The 17,591-nt window shown below is 48.4% G+C and overlaps 4 protein-coding genes across 4 annotated transcripts; 1 reads left to right on the forward strand and 3 right to left on the reverse strand.

Annotated features, from left to right (window-relative positions):
• Positions 1-891: 891 nt before the first annotated feature.
• LOC120906643 (5-demethoxyubiquinone hydroxylase, mitochondrial) lies at positions 892-2,174 on the reverse strand. The gene is made up of 3 exons (XM_040318475.1): positions 1,884-2,174; positions 1,637-1,792; positions 892-1,550 (listed from the first exon to the last, which is right to left on the reverse strand). The coding sequence occupies exons 2-3, from the start codon at positions 1,779-1,781 to the stop codon at positions 1,120-1,122; spliced, it is 576 nt and encodes a 191-aa protein (XP_040174409.1). The 5' UTR covers positions 1,782-1,792; positions 1,884-2,174; the 3' UTR covers positions 892-1,119.
• A 1,870-nt stretch (positions 2,175-4,044) lies between these two features.
• On the reverse strand, positions 4,045-6,434 carry LOC120906161 (Golgi to ER traffic protein 4 homolog). Its single transcript, XM_040317648.1, has 3 exons — positions 6,296-6,434; positions 5,856-6,224; positions 4,045-5,766 (listed from the first exon to the last, which is right to left on the reverse strand). Exons 1-3 carry the CDS (start codon positions 6,299-6,301, stop codon positions 5,161-5,163), a joined length of 981 nt encoding a protein of 326 aa, XP_040173582.1. The 5' UTR covers positions 6,302-6,434; the 3' UTR covers positions 4,045-5,160.
• A 1,859-nt stretch (positions 6,435-8,293) lies between these two features.
• Positions 8,294-9,676, reverse strand: LOC120906162 (tubulin-folding cofactor B). The gene is made up of 2 exons (XM_040317649.1): positions 9,415-9,676; positions 8,294-9,284 (listed from the first exon to the last, which is right to left on the reverse strand). The coding sequence occupies exons 1-2, from the start codon at positions 9,535-9,537 to the stop codon at positions 8,682-8,684; spliced, it is 726 nt and encodes a 241-aa protein (XP_040173583.1). The 5' UTR covers positions 9,538-9,676; the 3' UTR covers positions 8,294-8,681.
• A 2,261-nt stretch (positions 9,677-11,937) lies between these two features.
• LOC120905921 (retinol dehydrogenase 12) lies at positions 11,938-13,551 on the forward strand. Its single transcript, XM_040317263.1, has 3 exons — positions 11,938-12,276; positions 12,351-13,172; positions 13,257-13,551. Exons 1-3 carry the CDS (start codon positions 12,179-12,181, stop codon positions 13,390-13,392), a joined length of 1,056 nt encoding a protein of 351 aa, XP_040173197.1. The 5' UTR covers positions 11,938-12,178; the 3' UTR covers positions 13,393-13,551.
• The last annotated feature ends 4,040 nt before the right edge of the window (positions 13,552-17,591 follow it).

The following is a 17,591-nucleotide window of genomic DNA, read 5'->3' on the forward strand; positions in this document are numbered from 1 at the left end:
CTCCGGACGTCTCCGAACGATTCCGAATGGCTCCGAACGACTCCGGGTGATTCCGGACGGCTCCGGGCCATTTCGGACGATTTCGAACTACTCCGAATATTGCAGCCGGACCTATCTTCCGGAGTCGATTCGGAATTTATCGGAGTCGGATCGAAGTCGACTCCGGATTTTTGCCAACTTTACTCATCACTACTCCAGACCCGCACGAACTATTTATATAAGAACGTTGAGTAGGTGCTACGATTCCAGTAGGTACGAGAAAACATAAGCGATTCCGACACGTCTGGCGCAGCGAGTTCGGGTTGGGTCAGGTTCAATACCCGACGAGTAGGTTCAATCCAAGCTAAACTGATTTGCCATGCTTTACGTTTCCTTAGCAACTGTTCAATTCAAAGGAATATATTGGTATATCTCAGTACATCTGGAAACTGGCTGAAAAGTATGCATGGAGTACTGAATCTCAAACGAATCAAATCAAATCAAACAATGAGAAATAATGAAGCAAGGCAAATGAGTGAATTCTATAATTAGACCAACCGAAAACGTTGAACATTGTATTCGAATCACCAACCACAAACTCGAATATTGACAACAGTTAAATCTCTCTAATGCGAATCCTAAAGGGACCTACAGTACAGAGAGCTATTCAACTTAGGATAAATAAATCAGCTCATTGCTCTGAATGTACTGCTCTGGAGTATCCGATACAGCAACTATGGGTATGATATGGCCTACTTTGACCACAACATAAAATCTGATTGGAATTGCCATTCTATTTTCATCAACGAGAATTTAGGCAGTTTCATCGTATATGATTGATCATATCGCATAAATGATATTCACTCCCTGGTAACACATTCACCTTGCCGAGTTGAATGCAATTCAAATGTGTAAAGCTCGAAAATGCTTTTCTTACTAAAACATATTTATTATAAACAAATAAAACCCTCTACACGAACGGTGCGCAATGGGGTTCACTACACCGTACGAAACTATTCCGACAAAGAAAAGTACACAAAGCATTCTCGAATTCAAAGGGATGAAGTGCCTGCCTTCAGCTGCTCGCCCATTGCTAAACCCTAAAACAAAGATCAACTCCGCACTCCCGGGACCATTTTTTTACACCTTTTCCGCAATCTTGATCGCGGTGCGGCATCCGAACTTGATCACGTCCGTGAGGGCGCGGTAGAACGGGGCCTGTTCCGCCCCGTGCTCCAGCCCGGTGTCGTGATGTTCCTGCTCCTCGTCCCGGAAGCGCTGGATCTTGTCGAGCAGCTCCTTGTCGGTGAAGGTCGGATCGTCCATCAGCTTGCGCAGCTGGTCGTTGTAGTGCTCGACAATCACGGACTCGACCGCGACCGTGCACGCCATGGCGGCCTTCTCGCCGAGCAGCGCGGTACCGGCGCCGAGCGCAAAGCCGGCCACATTCCAGAACGGCAGCAGGGCGGTCGGGCGCACCCGGTACTTGTTGATCAGCCGGTCGAACTCTTCCTTGTGCGCCTTCTCCTGCTCCCACATGTGCTGGATCGTTTTGCCCGCCTTGGTGTGTCCTGCCAATACGGCAAAGGAGAGAGGGTTCGATAAATGGTGCTTCGGATGTGGTGTGCCTGTGTCTTGTTACATTTTAGCTGCTTACCAAGGATGGCCATCTGTCCGCGGTAGATTTGGTTCGCTCCAAGCTCACCGGCATGGTCCACACGGATCACGCTGTCGATCAGCTTCGAGCAGCGCTGGGCCAGCAGCTCGCGGCCGGTATGAACGCCTCGCGTGATTTGCAACATGTCTGTGAATGCTGTGAAACGAGCCGGAAAAACACATTGCGTAATGTATATCACACATCGTTATCATAACCGACCCTTTTTTGCTTTTTTAACAACCATTACCTTGCCGCTGCTATTGTATATATTACCACCACCAACGCTGGAGAGGGTGCACCAGGGAAAAGCACGCGTTTCCTTCCGCTTTTTCAGGACCGCGCCGGTTCGCAGGTGAATGTGGTGGAAATTTCCAGACCCTTTTGCTGCTCCGAGTACGGAAAAGCTGCTTCACAAAGACGGAATCGAAACCACTTCTGGGGTACAGCCGCGTCGTTTTCTTTCTTCAGGGGTTTCTATGCAAAGAGCCGCCTGCGAGCGTCGGTGTGTGGAGACGAATTTCATAACAACAACAAATAGCAGCTGTCACGCGCTGTCACCGTGCGTCAGCTGTTGGCGGTTACCTACCGTGCGGCACGGGGTGCTATAAAATACGATATACAGACGCGTTTTCTGGAAAGCATTTCCGCGCAGGACACATTTGCCCACGTTTTTACATTGTGGGATTGTGACCAGTAGACTTGAAGCGCCGGGACTTGAAGAAATTTGAATGGGTCGACTGTGTACATTTTAATTAGGAAAAAACAGGTTCGCTCTAGTTTTATTCTCAGTTCAACATAAACAATGGCAATAAAAAAAACAATTCTGAAAATACAATTTTGACTGTCTTATGCCGGTGCAATATTGCTATGAACATAAAATTAAATTCAGTGGGAATTTTAATACGATTTTTAAAAAAATCATAAAGATGTTTGGTTAAAAACCTATAGGCTACCTAGAACCGACCAACATAAGCAACCAAAACCTTTTAACGAGACGATGGCCGAGGAAAGTGTTAAACATTCCTTCCAAATGCGCTCGCGTTGTGCTCCCCTTCGATGAAACGATCTGAAATCCATCAAAAGTAGTCTTTCATTTTTTCGCAAACAGTTTATGACTGCAAAGAGATGGCACTTCCTTCAGAGAATTGCACCAATAGAGGAGGTATGAGCTAAAAATCACCTTGCAGTGGAAAGCTCAGCCTCCGGCAGTCCGGGTGCTAGAATGAGGTCATGAACATCAGACTGGTTTGACTAGAAGAACTTTGCCTGTGGTAGAATGCTCCAAACTGGAACGAGAGCCAACGTGGAGCAGTATAGGGTTGCCAGGAATAGGCATCTTTCGGTCTTCAGGAGGAAAAAGAGAGCACAGGAACATCAAACTTCTGAGGACCATGAGAAGCTCCACCGGTCTGGTGACACCCGAAAGCTCTATGAGCTTGTTAACCGGAAACGTAGGGCCAGTGAGCCTGCCATAGACATGTTCGAGGGAGCACCTAAATGGGGACTTCATGAATAGGAGCATGAATGCGGGAGTACCACTTGGGGCACCAGGGCATGGTGATTATGACCCGGTTCCATCTCTTTACGAAGTCGTGCAAGTGATGCGGAAGCTTAAAAGTAACTGAGCTGCGGGTGATGATCAGGTCGCGGGCGAGCTCTTCTCGAGAGCCTAACTCGAGTGTTTCATTCGGTGATAGGCAAAGTTTGGGAGATGGAAGAACTGCCCCAGTTTGTCGTTGTACCAGCCTTCAAAAAAGGCGACAGGTTGCCGCCTACCAAATCGTCTCTCAACTTCCAACGGTTGCTACCCCTTTGTAGGGGAGTATCAAGCCGGCTTCATGGAGGGACGCTGTTCAGCTGTTCACACCCTGCAGATCTTGCGGAAATGCCGTGAAATAAACTGCAGAACACATCTCATACTCATTGATGCCTTGGATCCCAAGTCACATGTGACTCTGACACATCGTTGGAAATTCGGAGACGCAACCTCGCTCGGAAATCGCACCTTCTGTAGTCTACGTAAGTGGCTGCGAACTGGTCAAGTCTTCAGGCGAACAAAGCTGATGCTCTACCGGACTCTAATAAGGCCCGTTGTGGGACATATAGCAAGCAGGTCTGTCATCTATCCAGCCAGGGAGGGACCCAACAGGCACGCGGAGGAGAGGGGCGCAGCGAGCTTGACCAGGTCGAGGCAGACTTGCGGATGATCGGTGTCTCGAGTTGGAGATCTGCAGCACAGGACCGGGCGTTATAGCGCCACATTCTGTTCAAGGCACGAGTCGACCGACGGCTCTAGTCCGTTATATATATGATTCAATTTAACTTATGCATTTTCTATAATACAAAAGGAAGCGGCGCCTAATGTGTCCAATGGTTAGAAACTCTCTCCCCCATCCAAAACACGTGGCTATAATTTCTCAATTTATTCACTCCAAAACAAGAGCCTTACGCAGGACAACAGTTGAAGCGACCGTGCGTGCGTAAGTACGAAGGCGAATGAAAAGTGGTCCAGCTTCTAGCAAACGTGTCTCCCCATCCAGGCTGTGTGTGCACTGCAGTTAAATAGTTCCAAACTCCTTCCAGGAAGTTGCAGGGAAAAAAGCCAAGCAAAGGTGATGCATACAAAAAAGTAAAGCCGGGGACAATAAGATGGATGGCGCTAACTCAAGCAGTAAATTCCTTCAGTTTAGCTTAATCGTCTTTCGTTATTTTTCTTCAGTTACAATTGCTATATCGTACACCTCCGTAACACGTGCGCTGGTGGGGAAAGCCGCGATTCCCAGTGTATTATTGATTGTTTGAAAGCACGTGCACGCTGCGGATCCATTTTCCTTCGCTGGTCTCAGATTGAGTCTACAATAATTGTCTGTTCGTGCGGGTGTGTGTGTTGTCTTATTAATCCTGTTTAAACAGTGCTTTTGGTTATCTGATTCTGCCTCATTATTACAATTTGTGGCCCCTTCTATAATTTAAACCAGAATTGCCGATATTGCAGCCTATCAGTGGAATTATGACCGTTCGTGTACAACCCACGAGCCATTTAAAAATCGTTTTCTTTTCGTTTCTTCTCTGTTAGAAATCAGAAAGTTTTAACCTTTCTTGACCAAATATTTATGCTTCAGGCAAAACAAAATCAATCATTCGGGAGCTGATCGAGCCTGCGACATATCGGCGTTTGTCTAAATTTGCTTCAGGCTGAATTAATCCAGGTCTGGCGTTCGGTTCTGTATTGCGTGTTGACGTGTGGGTTCAAGCCAAGAATGGACCAATGGTCACCAAGTTCCCACAAAAAAGTTGGCTAGAATCGTAACGCCCCCCTCTCCAGTGTTCAGCTAACCATATCACCTCCACCAGCAGCAAATTTGCACACGTTTAGGCTTCTCTTCGCAAACATAAAATTCATATTCCCTAACCCGCAATCACCCCTGCTCCTCTCACATATTGCAACGACTTTCTGTGCGCCCTCAGATAGCGCAGCGTCCCGTCCGTGAACAGCAACAAAAAAAAAAAAAAGAATCCCCAAGCTAATCCACCTCGCCGTGCATGGTCGTGCCCTCCTCGAGCTCGTCCTCCTCCAGGTCGATGAAGAACTGCTGCAGCAGATCGCTGAACATGAAGTTGCGCTGCTCGTACCGGCTGCCGTCGAAGAACTTGACGCCAATCTTCTGCAGATACTTCTCGTAGGACGGGTCGCGATCGAGCGACGGTTTGTACAGCTCGCACAGCGCCCGGAACGTGGCGTACATGCGGTTGTTCTGCTCGACCAGCGCCAGCAGGAAGTGGAGAAAGTTGAGCAGCGGCATCGCGAACGGCGGCTCCGTGCAGGCGATGCTGGCGTGAAACTTGCAGTAGGTGGCGAACGTGCTCGCGGCCGTCGCCGGCTCCTTCAGGGCGAGCTGCTGCAGCACGGTATGCCCGACGAACAGGTCCACCTCGCCGGGGAATCCCTTGGCGCAGCTGATCTCGATCAGCAGGAAGCCGCAGCTGACACCGTCCTTGGCGAGCGCGAAGTGGCGCCGGGCCAGCGTCAGGTCCCCTTCGCGGTACAGGATCTGGGCGAACAGCTTGTGCATGAGCGGGTGGCCCGTCGGGGACGACACGAGCGAACCACTCCACTTCATGGCCCGGTCCTGGAGCGTTTGCATTAGAGGATCGTTAGAAAGGCACGGCTACAGAGAAATGGCCGGAAGGGGGGGAGAATGTACTGGGTTATACTCACAAGCAACGCTTCCCGATCGACGACAGTCGGCTTGATCTTGCTGACCAGCTCCGCCAGCCGCTTGATCCACTGCTCGGGCGTCTCGACCGTGCTGCCCGCCTTCTCGAGCGTTTGTATGATCAGCAGCCCGAGATCGGCCCCGCTGCTGTACTGTTCGTGCTCCAGCATCGTCAGCGCACCGTCGTACAGCAGCTCCAGCACGTCCGCGTACTTCCCCTGGGACACGTACCGGAAGTAGAGCGTGCGGTACATCTGATGCGCCTCGTAGAAGTTCTTCGACTCGACCGAGGCGCGCAGCTTGCCCAGCACCCGCGACACTCCTCGGGACGACGAGCCCGGTTTGCCCGGGTGCGATTTCTCCTGCGTTTCCTGCGAATGAGTGGGGAGGGGGCGATTGTAGCGCGATCTGTTTGGCTCGTCGCGCGGTGCGAAATATTTACCTCCATTAATAGAGTTACACCATAAAGTTACCTAAATATTATACACAATTTCTAGCAAACTTCTAGTGCGGCAGCACTGCCCTGCCAATCGTTCAGCGAGAGAGATATCTGTGGCCACTTTGTCAAATCGTCAGCAATAACAAAGCAGCGGCAAGGTCAGCTCATGCTGCCCGTCTGACAGTAGCTGTCATTGGTTGACGTTTGACGAACTGCAGCACAATGCTCGATGCGATGGGTTTATTTGCATTGAGAAACGATTGCTGCTTTAAATTTTAATAAAACATCATGATTTACGCTTAGCATGATGTCAATGAACTGTTCAAGAAATAACTATACAATTTCTACTACATTTCCTACGCTATTTCCTACGCTAATTTCTACGCTGCACACTTACTAACAAGTATGGTTTCTCGACTGGAGCTGGAATTGTATTGGATATATACCCAAAATATCACAATATCGTTCCGAATCCGGAACAGTTTCAAGTACAATTGTTGTAAAAAAAAAGAGATTGGGAGGTGTTTCTGGATAAATATGAGGTCATGATCGGTTCCAGAATCGGTATCGGTTCATCATTAGTTCCAGGTCTTTTATGGGTCTACTTTCAGTTCCAGCACTGATATGAAATCGTGCGTAGTTTAAGGATCGGTATGGGTTCATTTTCAGTTCCTAGTTCGGTATGGATTCAGTATAAGTTTCAGGCCCGGTGTACGTTAATGATAGGTTCGAGGACCGGTATGGGTTCATGATATGTTCCAGGGCCGGTATGGGTTCATGATAGGTTCCAGGACCATCATCGGTTCATGATAGGTTCCAGGGCCTGTATAGGTTCAGTATCAGTTCCAGTACCGTGCTGGGTTCATGATAGGTTCCAGGACCAATTTCGGTTCATAATAGGCTCCAGGGCCAATTTCGGTTCAATATAGGTTCCAGGACCAATTTCGGTTCATGATAGGTTCCAGGGCCGGTATGGGTTCAGTATCAGCTGCATGATAGGTTCCAGGACAGTTATGGGTTCTTGATAGGTTGAAGGATCGGTATAAGTACATGAGAGGTTCTAGGTCCGGTATGGGTATGGGTTTGGTCAGTATAAGTACCCGGTCCGGTACGGGTTCATGATAGGTTCCAGGACCAGTAAGTGTTCATGATATGTTCCAGGACCGGTATGAGTTCATTATAGGTTCCAGAACCAGCATCGGTTCATGATTGGTTCCAAGGCCGGTATGGGTTCATGATAGGTTCCAGGACCGGTATGGGTTCATGATAGGTTCTAGGACCAGTATAGGTTCATGATAGGTTCGGTATGAGTACATGATAGGTTCTAGGGCCGGTATGGATTCATGATAAGTTCAAAAAACCGGTTATTAGTTCATTATCAGTTCCAGTACCGTGATGGGTTCATTGTAGGTTCCACGGCAGGTATGGGTACACCATCAATTCGAGGACCGGTAAGATCAGTATTGGTTCCTGCAGCGGTTTGGGCTCAGTATCGGTTCCTGGACTTGCATAGGTTTAGTGCTGAAGGCAGGTCTATGCAGTTCTTGAATCAGGATAGGTGATGTAATGATATCAGGGCCAGTGTGTGTTTGGTTTAGGTCTCTTACGGGGTTGTTATAAGTAATTCATTTTAATTGGGTTTCGAGACCATTGTTTTCTGCGTACTCTTCACAGTACAGGGAATTATTATTGAAATTATTTTGTTGTTTTAGCCTACAGTATCTTTAAAATTATTTTGCTTAGCCCTGTAACCTGGCCAAATTAACTAGCAGAGACAAAATAAAGAGCTACCAAAAATGGTAAAATGCAACCGGACACTTTGGATCACGGGGCAATATGAAGAGTATGAAGAGTCTTTTATTCGCTCTACGTGTGGTTGTCTTCATGAATACACCACATTTCACATGCATCTGTTGACGACACTGTTGGCCTACTGTAACGGAAATATGTTCTCTTTCTTTGCAGCATCCGCGTAAACGAAATATTGCCGCGAACGGCTAATTGTGTTACTTATCGATCCATTGAGAACGCTGACGCGTTCGGTCGGATTATGTTTTTATTTCTAAAAAACAATTTGCACAATCTTTGCAGCATAAATATCAAAAGAAGTTTCTCAGATTACGCCTTACTAGATTTTAGTTAATGTTAGTTGCATACGGGTTAGCTTCGAAAAAGAGACAGCTTAATAAATAGACGAAACGTTGTGCCCAGCTGGGAGACAGTCGCCAGTACGACCCGCCCACCGCGCAGGATTATCGGCCGTCCTGCTCCCTTTCGCTCATATCACTCTGGCAAAGCGTGCAAAAAGGCGCACACACACACACATACACCCACTCCGTTGGAATGCCCAAAAGCCTACATCCGGATCGTCCCGGGGGGAGGGGTCCCTTTACAACTCATCGTCCAGGGAAAACTCTTCCGGCGGAAAGTCGCCCACCTCGACCGCCTTCGGTGCGACGAAGCTGCCGTACTTGGGACCGCAGTCGAAGTAGCGCTTCCCGTTCATCGTGCCATCGTTCACGCCGAGCGGTTCGTCGAACTTGACGCCAAAGAACAGGCCCGGCTTCCCGTCCAGCGGGCCCTTGTACAGGACCGTGCCGAGCCGGACGGGATTGTTCTTCGCCGTCACCCGGCACCGGGCCCCGATCGCCGTCCCGTCCACCTTCTGGCGGTCTTCCTCCTCCTGGCGCTTGCGCTCCTCCTCCTGCTTGGCCATCTCTTCCGCGTTGTACTTGCCGAGCTTGTTCTTCTTCAGGAAGCTGCGCAGGCTGTCCTCCTTCTTGTCGTACTCCTCCAGCGACAGCTCGAACTTGGGCACGTTCTCCTGCAGGCACGGGAACTGGTCGACCACGTGCACCCGCATGCCGTCCTCGATCGGGTAGCTGCCGAGCGGCTGGCTGTCCCCGTCCAGCCGGCACACCAGCCGCTCCCCGCTGTACAGCTCGAGCCGCATCGTGCCCGCACTGCCACCGGTGATGGGTTCCAGCTTCGCCTGCAAGGAAAGAGAAGATTTGGTAACGAGATTTTTTGGGCAGGCCGCCCGTGCGTGGGCACAGATGGGCACTCCGAGGTGAATGTGGGGTGGTGGAGCACTCTTTATTCGGTTGCACCGCATGACTCACCTTAAACTCGTAAATCTTTAACGAGCGGCTGTACTTCCGTTCGAACGAAATGGTATCATTCTGTGAGTTGGAAATGTTGATCGTGACCGTATCGGGGACCTCCACACTGATCATCGGTGACATGGTGAGATTGCGTTTCTTTCGCGTTTTTCCGCACAGCTGCAAACCGGTCCCGTTCCGTGCTCTTCTTCGAGGCGAACTTTTATTTTGCTTTTGAGCGCTCGGGAGTTTTTCTTTTATTTTTCTTCCCCACTGTTTTATGGCAGTACGAGACGACGACCACACGAAACAGTGGATGGACGCTTTGACGTGAGCTATCGGGCGGAATCGAGCAGTAAATTCGAGCACTATTGAAATCCACACCGTTTGGCGGTTATTTGTTGGGGTGGTTTGTAATTTTTTGAAATAATTTACATTAAGGATCAATTTATTCTCTATAAATCGTTTAAATATGTGCTTTCATATACTAAAACATTTTTTAGGTTGCTAGAAACTATCAAATTAATTTATCTTGCAGAAATCAGGCGTTGAGCTAATACGTACGCAGCCAGTTTGTAAAAATTTGAACCTATTCCAAACTGCCTGCTACACCTATAGCTTAACTGATTTTATTTTTTCTCTCAGTTTCTAGAAATTAAATTCACTTGCTATTTGTATGTTTTATGAGTGTACACAGACCATAGACCGGAATGAGCTATGGAACATCATGCAGCGGTACCACTTTCCTGGGAAGATGATTCGGCTGTTAGAAGCCATCATGAAAGGGGTGAGAGTGTCCAACTCGTTGTCGGAATCGTTCGAATCTCACAGGGGTCTGAGGCAAGGTGACGAATTCTCCTGTCTGCTCTTTAACATCGTTCTGGAAGGTGTCATTCGAGGCGCGGGGCTAGACAACAACATCCGTGGCACGATCCTCTACCGGTCTCTCCAATTTCTTGGCTTCGCGAATAACAACGACATCATCGGCAGAGCAAAGCAGCAAGAATTGGATTGAGAATCAATGCGACGAAGACGAAGTACCTACTTGCCGGAGACTTAGACCATCTGGGAAGTAGTGTATTAGTTGACGGCGACAATCTCGAGGTAGTAAAGGAGTTTAGCTATCTTGTCGTTACTTCGGACAACGACATCAGCAGCGAAATCTGGAGACGCATTGTGCAGGGGAATCGTGCGTACTATAGACTTCACCGACTGATGAGTTCCAGAAGAGTTCGAGACTGCACGAAATGTGAGATATATCGCACATTGATTCACCCGGTAGTCCTCTATGGACATGAGTCTTGGACCATTAGAACGGTCTTGGACCATTTGAGCGAAGCATCCTCTGGACCATCTTTGGCGGTGTATTCGAGCATGGAGTTTGGCGGAGAAGGACGAACCATGAGCTTGCTGAGCTGTACGGCGAACCGAGCATCCTAATGGTGGCGAAGGCTGGCAGGATACGATGGCTGGGGATGCCGGATGACTCACACTCCACCAAGATGGAATTCGACAGCGATGCCCAGCTCGGCATAAGGCGTAGGGGAGCACAGCGAACTCGATTTCAAAATCAGGGGAAGCGAGACCTGTCGGAGATCGGGTGTCTACATGGCTGCAGCCAGGGACCGAGCATCCTGGAGAATGATTGTTGACCGGGCCATGTCACATCGACGAGCTCTATCGTGAGCAGGCCAAGAAGAGAGAAACGTGAGATGTGTCTACACCATAGCCGTGTTTTTTTTTTTGTGGGTTTATTTGAAGTTTTTGAATTGATTAAATCTGTTTTTATAATCATTTATTACAATACCCCTACTGGGCGTTTGTGCTACCCGGGTGAATGGATAAAGTCAGGTCTCTTTCATCCATGTTTGTTTAGGGACCAACGACGCTATACTCTCTGTAAAATATATTTCTTAAAATTGATGCTGAGCTACCTGATACCAGTAGGATTCATATCTCCGGCCATTTCAAACTTTAAAGTTAGTTTTAAGTTTAGCTTTAAATCAATCTTCATAATTAAATTGTCTTAAAGACGGGGTTGAGCATCGAGTAGAGCTGTGCAATGGTTGCTAGATGTCCGCATAACTCACGAGTAACAATGTTCGATAACAGATTCTCCATACAAGTATCAAAATAAGGAGTGACGCTACAGAGTGACGCTCTGAGCTCCCGTCGCCGGGATACACTAAGTCCAATTTGTTTAAGACCACCTTTTAAGTTCAACTACAGTTAAATAAGCGATTCTTGACCTTTCATCTCTTCATGTTATTTGAAATTTTAACAAAAACTAAATAATTTAGTTTAAAGACGGGTGAGAGCTAAATTACAGTACAAAACTCAAAATTGATCCAAAAACAGAACTAAGGAAGTAAAATACCATATAAATTTTATTATTTTTATTATAGTTTATTTTCCAAAACTGGATGAATCATAAACTCATAAAAAAAACTCTGAAAGACCATGTGATATTCTGCTGTATAAACTGTAGGGGGAAACCACACACGTACGAATCGCTGTGTCCGTTAACCCGCATCTCACTGGGTTCGCTGTTCCGTCGAAGTAGACAGTGTATCAGTGAGCTCCAAATTAATCTCTTCCGGTAGGAGCAATTGAACCCCAAAACCCTCGACACTGGTCCGTCGTCTGGTCGCTCGCTCTGGTTAATCATCGCGCGATTCATTCCGCTGACCAACCGTTGACGACCGGACGTTTGGGACGTTGGCTGGTGCGCAATCAGTTCCGTTCCGGCTCGGGTGTGAGGTGAGCGTCGCAATAGGTTCGCGCAATGGAAGAGATCAAAAAGGCACTGGCCGAGGCGGACCCGTTCGCCAGCTGGTGGCCATTCATCGTGGCCGGCATCGTGTTCGTGATCGGCACTGTCAGGTGAGTCAGCTCAGCGTTCGCGGCCCAACCACACCCGCTGCTACAATCAACCCCCCCCCCCCCCCCCCATCTAGAACGTACATGGGCGGACAGCCCTGCCCGAACGGAAACACCATCCCGGGCCGGGTGATCGTGATCACCGGTGCGACCGGTGGCATCGGGCGCGAGGTGTGCCGTGAGCTGGCCCGCCGACAGGCGCGCTGTTTGATACTGGCGTGCCGTACCGTGGAGCAGGGCGACGCGTTGAAGGAGCAGCTGCGCCGTGAAGCACCGGACTGTGTGTGTGAGGTGTCCGTGATCGATCTGCGTTCGTTCGACAGTGTGCGCCGGTTCGTGCGCCAGCTGCAGGCGCAGCATCCGGCGGTGGACGCGCTGGTGAACTGTGCCGGCGTGATCTTCCAGCCCGGCGGACGCACGGCCGACGGCTACGAGCAGCACCTGCAGTGCAATTATCTGTCCCACTTCCTGCTGACGCAGCTGCTGCGGCCCCAGCTGGCCCGGTCGGCGCACGGCGGACGGATCGTGCACGTGTCGGCCCACGGGTACACGGCGGCCAAGATTGCCGACCGCGAGGATCCGCTCAATCTGTGCCAGCCGGCCCAAAGTGGACGGGACGCGTTCGCGCACTCGAAGCTGGCCATCGTGCTGGGCAGCAGAGCGCTGGCAGGGAAGCTTACTGCGGAAGGGTGCAGCACCACCGTCAACTGCTGCTCGCCGGGGCTGGTTCGCGGCACGGGCCATCTGCGCCACTCGCCGATCATGAAGGCACTGTTCGCGAAGGTGCTCACCTTCCCTTGGATGTGGCTGTTCATGAAGAGTCCGGCACAGGGCGCCCACACGATCGTACGGCTCGTGACGGATCCGGCACTGGCCGGCTGTACGGGGGACTTTTTCAAGTAAGTGTTGGCGATGGTGGATGAGCACGACGAACCTGTGTGTTTGTGTGTGTGTGTGTAACGTTTTGCATCCTTCTCGACTAGCGACTGTGAACGGGTGGAGGTGTCCGAGTTGGCCAGAGACGACGAACTGGCCGACCGTCTGTACCGGGCCTCCCTCAGTGCGGTCGGTTTAGCCGAGGACGCGGCCAGAGGGACCGTGCGACCGAAGAAAGAGTAGCGCCATGGATGAACATGAACACTGGACTTTGGAGATGGTACTTTGTATGCCGGTACTGGTAAATTAAACGATTTTAGTGAACACATCAGGAGGAAATGATGCTTTTGCTTAGTCTGTATGTTAATTTTACAGTTTTTGAATAAAATTTCATTTCCACTACTTTTCTTTTGTTAGGTTTTGTGTATGTTTTGGGGGCGGTCCCATTGTACATTCGTCAACTCGAACGACTCAATAACATGCCCGTCATGGGTTCATGGGTTCAAGCCTAGAATGGACCGTCCACCCGTAGCAAGGATTTGACTATCCGGCTGCGTGGTAATGAATTATTGAGTCATGAAAGCCTGTAAATGCCGGCATGTCCGCGTAGGACGTTACGCCAAATGAAAGAAGGGTTTATCTTTGTGAGGAATTCGGAAGGAAAAAGGTAAGCAGCTCATTTAATACGTCATGTATTGCATACCTTCAGGCGCTTAGCAAGTTCGAAACGGAGTAGTATTTACTTAGAAACTATCCATACTATTTCGAACCAATCAAGGCGGGAGGAAGGTACCTTTCCTGCGTTACGAACATGATTTGTTACATTAATCTAAAAATAAATTAACATTTTCACAAAACTAGATGCTTAGGAAATTGCCTTGGTAGTAATATATTCCAATTAAAATTAGTGAGACTTTAATAAGGCTAAGAAGATTAGTAATTGGTCAGTGAACTCCTCCTGGCAATAGTTTCATATTAAACGATGCTTCGTATCAAAACTCTCCTTCAAACGTGTTCTTTATGCCATTTTAAATATAAGTGTATCCTCTGTTATTTTCATTTTCATATAATATTTACTAGTAAAAGAAGATATTTTAAATAAATAAAATATTGGTCAGCACGTCATACTTAGGTCCCAGCATTCAGGTAGAGGCAACATGTAAGCAAATACGTGTTCAACAGATTCACTGGCGTCGTCGAGCAGAATGCATCCGGTGATCAAAATGCGTGTAGAGTAAACGCCACACCACTCACCGTTTATTCGTCAATAAAGTTGTTAGCTGGAGCGGAAATATTTAAAGGACTAAGCCTTGCCTTACCGCTTTGAAACAACAAAGATAAATTGACACAGCACAGCACTGGTCATGCTGTTGCCCGGCTCCGAAAGCATCCACGTGCTGTGCTTTCCTTCGCTTTGCCGAATCCATATTTAATGCCTTGTTCTTACCTCGTTTTACCACCGCTGGTCGCATGCCGTTCTGTGCGGGCCCATGCCCGCGGGCGCAGAAGCTACCCGTAGCCAGAGTGTCATCTTACCTGATTACCATGTATCGTTCGGTGTTTTTCGGCCAACTTTTTACTCCGACCTTCTGGTCGGGTGCGATAAGGATGCGATTAAAGTTCTGTGCGGCTGCCGTGGAGAAGGAAGTAAAAATAAACAGGGCATGGGAATGAATCTGCCCAACCTAGCTCAAAACCACCGCAGAAAGAGAGAGAGAGACACACACACACCGAGCCGAGTGAGTGGGGGAGCAAAGTGTCATAAAAGATAATTTAACACTGCTGCTATTTGAAAGGCAGACTGCAATACGTCACTGCCATGGTCCCGCAAAGGGGCATGGAACTAGCGAGGGTCGGACCGGATGAAATCGGTCGCGGTGTAGTGCCCTACCTGACACGATTGTCTCGCGGTCTTCATTCGAAAGTCGCGCCGAATTATACTTACCAGTGTCTATGATGCGGCGGAGGTTGGAGTGTTTTGCTTGCTGGCAAAGCCATTGTCTGAGGCATGGATCTTGGAACTGTAAGGGATGCTACTGGCATCCAATTTTATTCGGAACATCGTAACAACACATTGTGCTTTGGGGCATTGGAGTTAGCGATGTGCAGTGGCTGCTTTAATCATAGCTTTTTGCTTATTAAAAGTTTCTTTCATTAAAAGAAGTGAAATATTACTTTTTCCAGTCAGCTGCTAGTTGCTAGCTAAAAGTATTGCCAGTTACTTTACGTTCTGTTGTAGCAACAGAACACAATTTCAAGGTACATAACCCTACCACCAGCCCGTAGTAGGTTCATGTCTCATATGGACTCCCTTTAGCAAGGGCTGACTATCCGAAACTGATGATGAACTAGGAACTGATCCTGGACTCATTTCGACCCTAGAACTAAGTCTGAAGTCATACCTGTCCTAGACCTAATTCTGAATTAATATCAGTTCTTATCTTGAACTCTGTACCTATACTGGAATTGATCCCAAAACCATGTTGATTCAAGAACTGATTCCGAACTCAAACCGGAGAATGTAATGAAGAGAGTACGGATCTCAAACTCGTACCAGTACTGAAACTAATTCGGAATCTAAATCGGTTCTAGAACTATTTCCTTTCCAATGCTAAGCCAGGAACTGTGTAGTGATGGGAAAAATGGAGATTTCGTCGGAATCGATTCCGACTAGCTCCGAAGTTTTCTGAAATCGATTCCGGATAGTAGGTCCGGAATCAGTTTATGGAATCGATTCCGAAATCGGCTCCGGAATTGGTTCTGGAATCGGTTCCGAAAGTGGGTCCGGAATCGGCTTCGGAATCGGAATTGGTTCCGGAATCGACTCCGGATTTGGCTCCGGAATTGGTTCCAGAATTGACTCCAGAATCAAAATCGGCTCCGACATCGGAATTGACTCCGAAATCAGAATAGGCTTCGAAACGAAGTCGGTTTTGGCATCTTCGTAGGAATAGGCGTTTGGATCCAATGATTCTACGTGTTGATAGTGGCAAAGAATCAAAATGTACTTGTAAATGATCTATATTTACATGGAGATTCCCGAACTTATTTCGCTTCTCACACTTCTTATTTCAAATAAAAAACTAATTCTCATTCTGAAGCTAACTCCATTTCTGGAGTCAAGCCTGATGCCGTTTCCGGAGCAATTTGCGATTCCCAGGTCGATTCCGATTCCGGAGACGATTCTGATTCCGGAGCCGATTCCGATCCTGGAATCGATTCTGCAGTTGAATCTGGAATCGATTCCGGATTCAACTCCGGATTCAACTCCAGAATCGGCTCCAGATTCAACTCAGGAATCGGCTCCGGAACCAACTCCTGAATCGGCTCGATTCCAGCATCGGAATCGGCTCCGTAGTTGATTCCGAACACAGAATCGGAATCGAGTAGGTCCGATTCCGAGCTCCCACCACTAGAACTGTGCTATTCTTGTTATACCTCAATTGCAAAGTTCTTATATCTTGTATCTAGCTACACGACAAAAGCAAGCAGTTGCTTTGCGCATCTATTTTTCTAATTCTTCAAAATTCAAACCTTCAAAAACAGGGCCTTGGATGCTGCGACACACATTTCGCGCCCAGCTGCTACATTCGAACGGCCATTATGGTCGATACGGCCACGGCAGAGGCACCATCCATCCAGCACTGCATACTGTAGCTTCCCGTGCCCGTTTCCATCAATTGACACGTTTCCTTTCATTACATCGTTCTACAAAGTGGGCTCCGTTGGTGAACGCCTTTGCGCAATTGAACACCCAGACGTAAAAGCCAACGGCCCTCGGGCGCGGGCGCTGATAGGCGTGAGAATCATTTAGCGACCAGCGGCCTTGTGCGGCCCTGCCGAAAGGCAACAGAACACCCATCGGCTGTCCGTGGCGCGGGGGTTGCGTCCCGATCTGTCACTCAGCTCACGTTCCCGTTGATGGGCGTTTAATGCTGACGCCTGCGTTTGAAACGATGCTCCCTGCCAAGGGGGATAGTAAAATTGAACACCTTTTTTCGGAAAGCAAAAAGGGAAACACTAGGCCAGGGACACGGTTTTGATCGGTTTGATTTGGTTTTGATCCATTTAATTAAATTCTTATTTTCATCTATTTTTATAATTTTCCTCATGCGTACCTTCGCTCGCGCAACGCGTTCCGCGTGCTAGGACAAAATTGCGCATAGAATTGTTGATGTCTTTGTTTGTTTCCTCTTGTTGCGTTTTGGTTGTTTCTGTGTGTTGTGGGTGTGTAGGTGTGTGATTTTTTGCTTGTTTGTTTTTGTTTAGGTTGCTGTATGTTGCTGTTGGCTTAACGGGGGTAGGAGGACAAAGTGCAAGTGTTACATCATCTTCGGTGCCGAGACCTATACGTGTCTTGTATATGTAGGTGTGTGTAAGTGTAAGTATGTATATGTAATATATCTTAGCAAGAAAGAGAGATAGAGAGCGGGGTGTGGTTT

Source organism: Anopheles arabiensis, chromosome X (genome assembly GCF_016920715.1).
Source record: "Anopheles arabiensis isolate DONGOLA chromosome X, AaraD3, whole genome shotgun sequence".
Taxonomy (NCBI): domain Eukaryota; kingdom Metazoa; phylum Arthropoda; class Insecta; order Diptera; family Culicidae; genus Anopheles; species Anopheles arabiensis.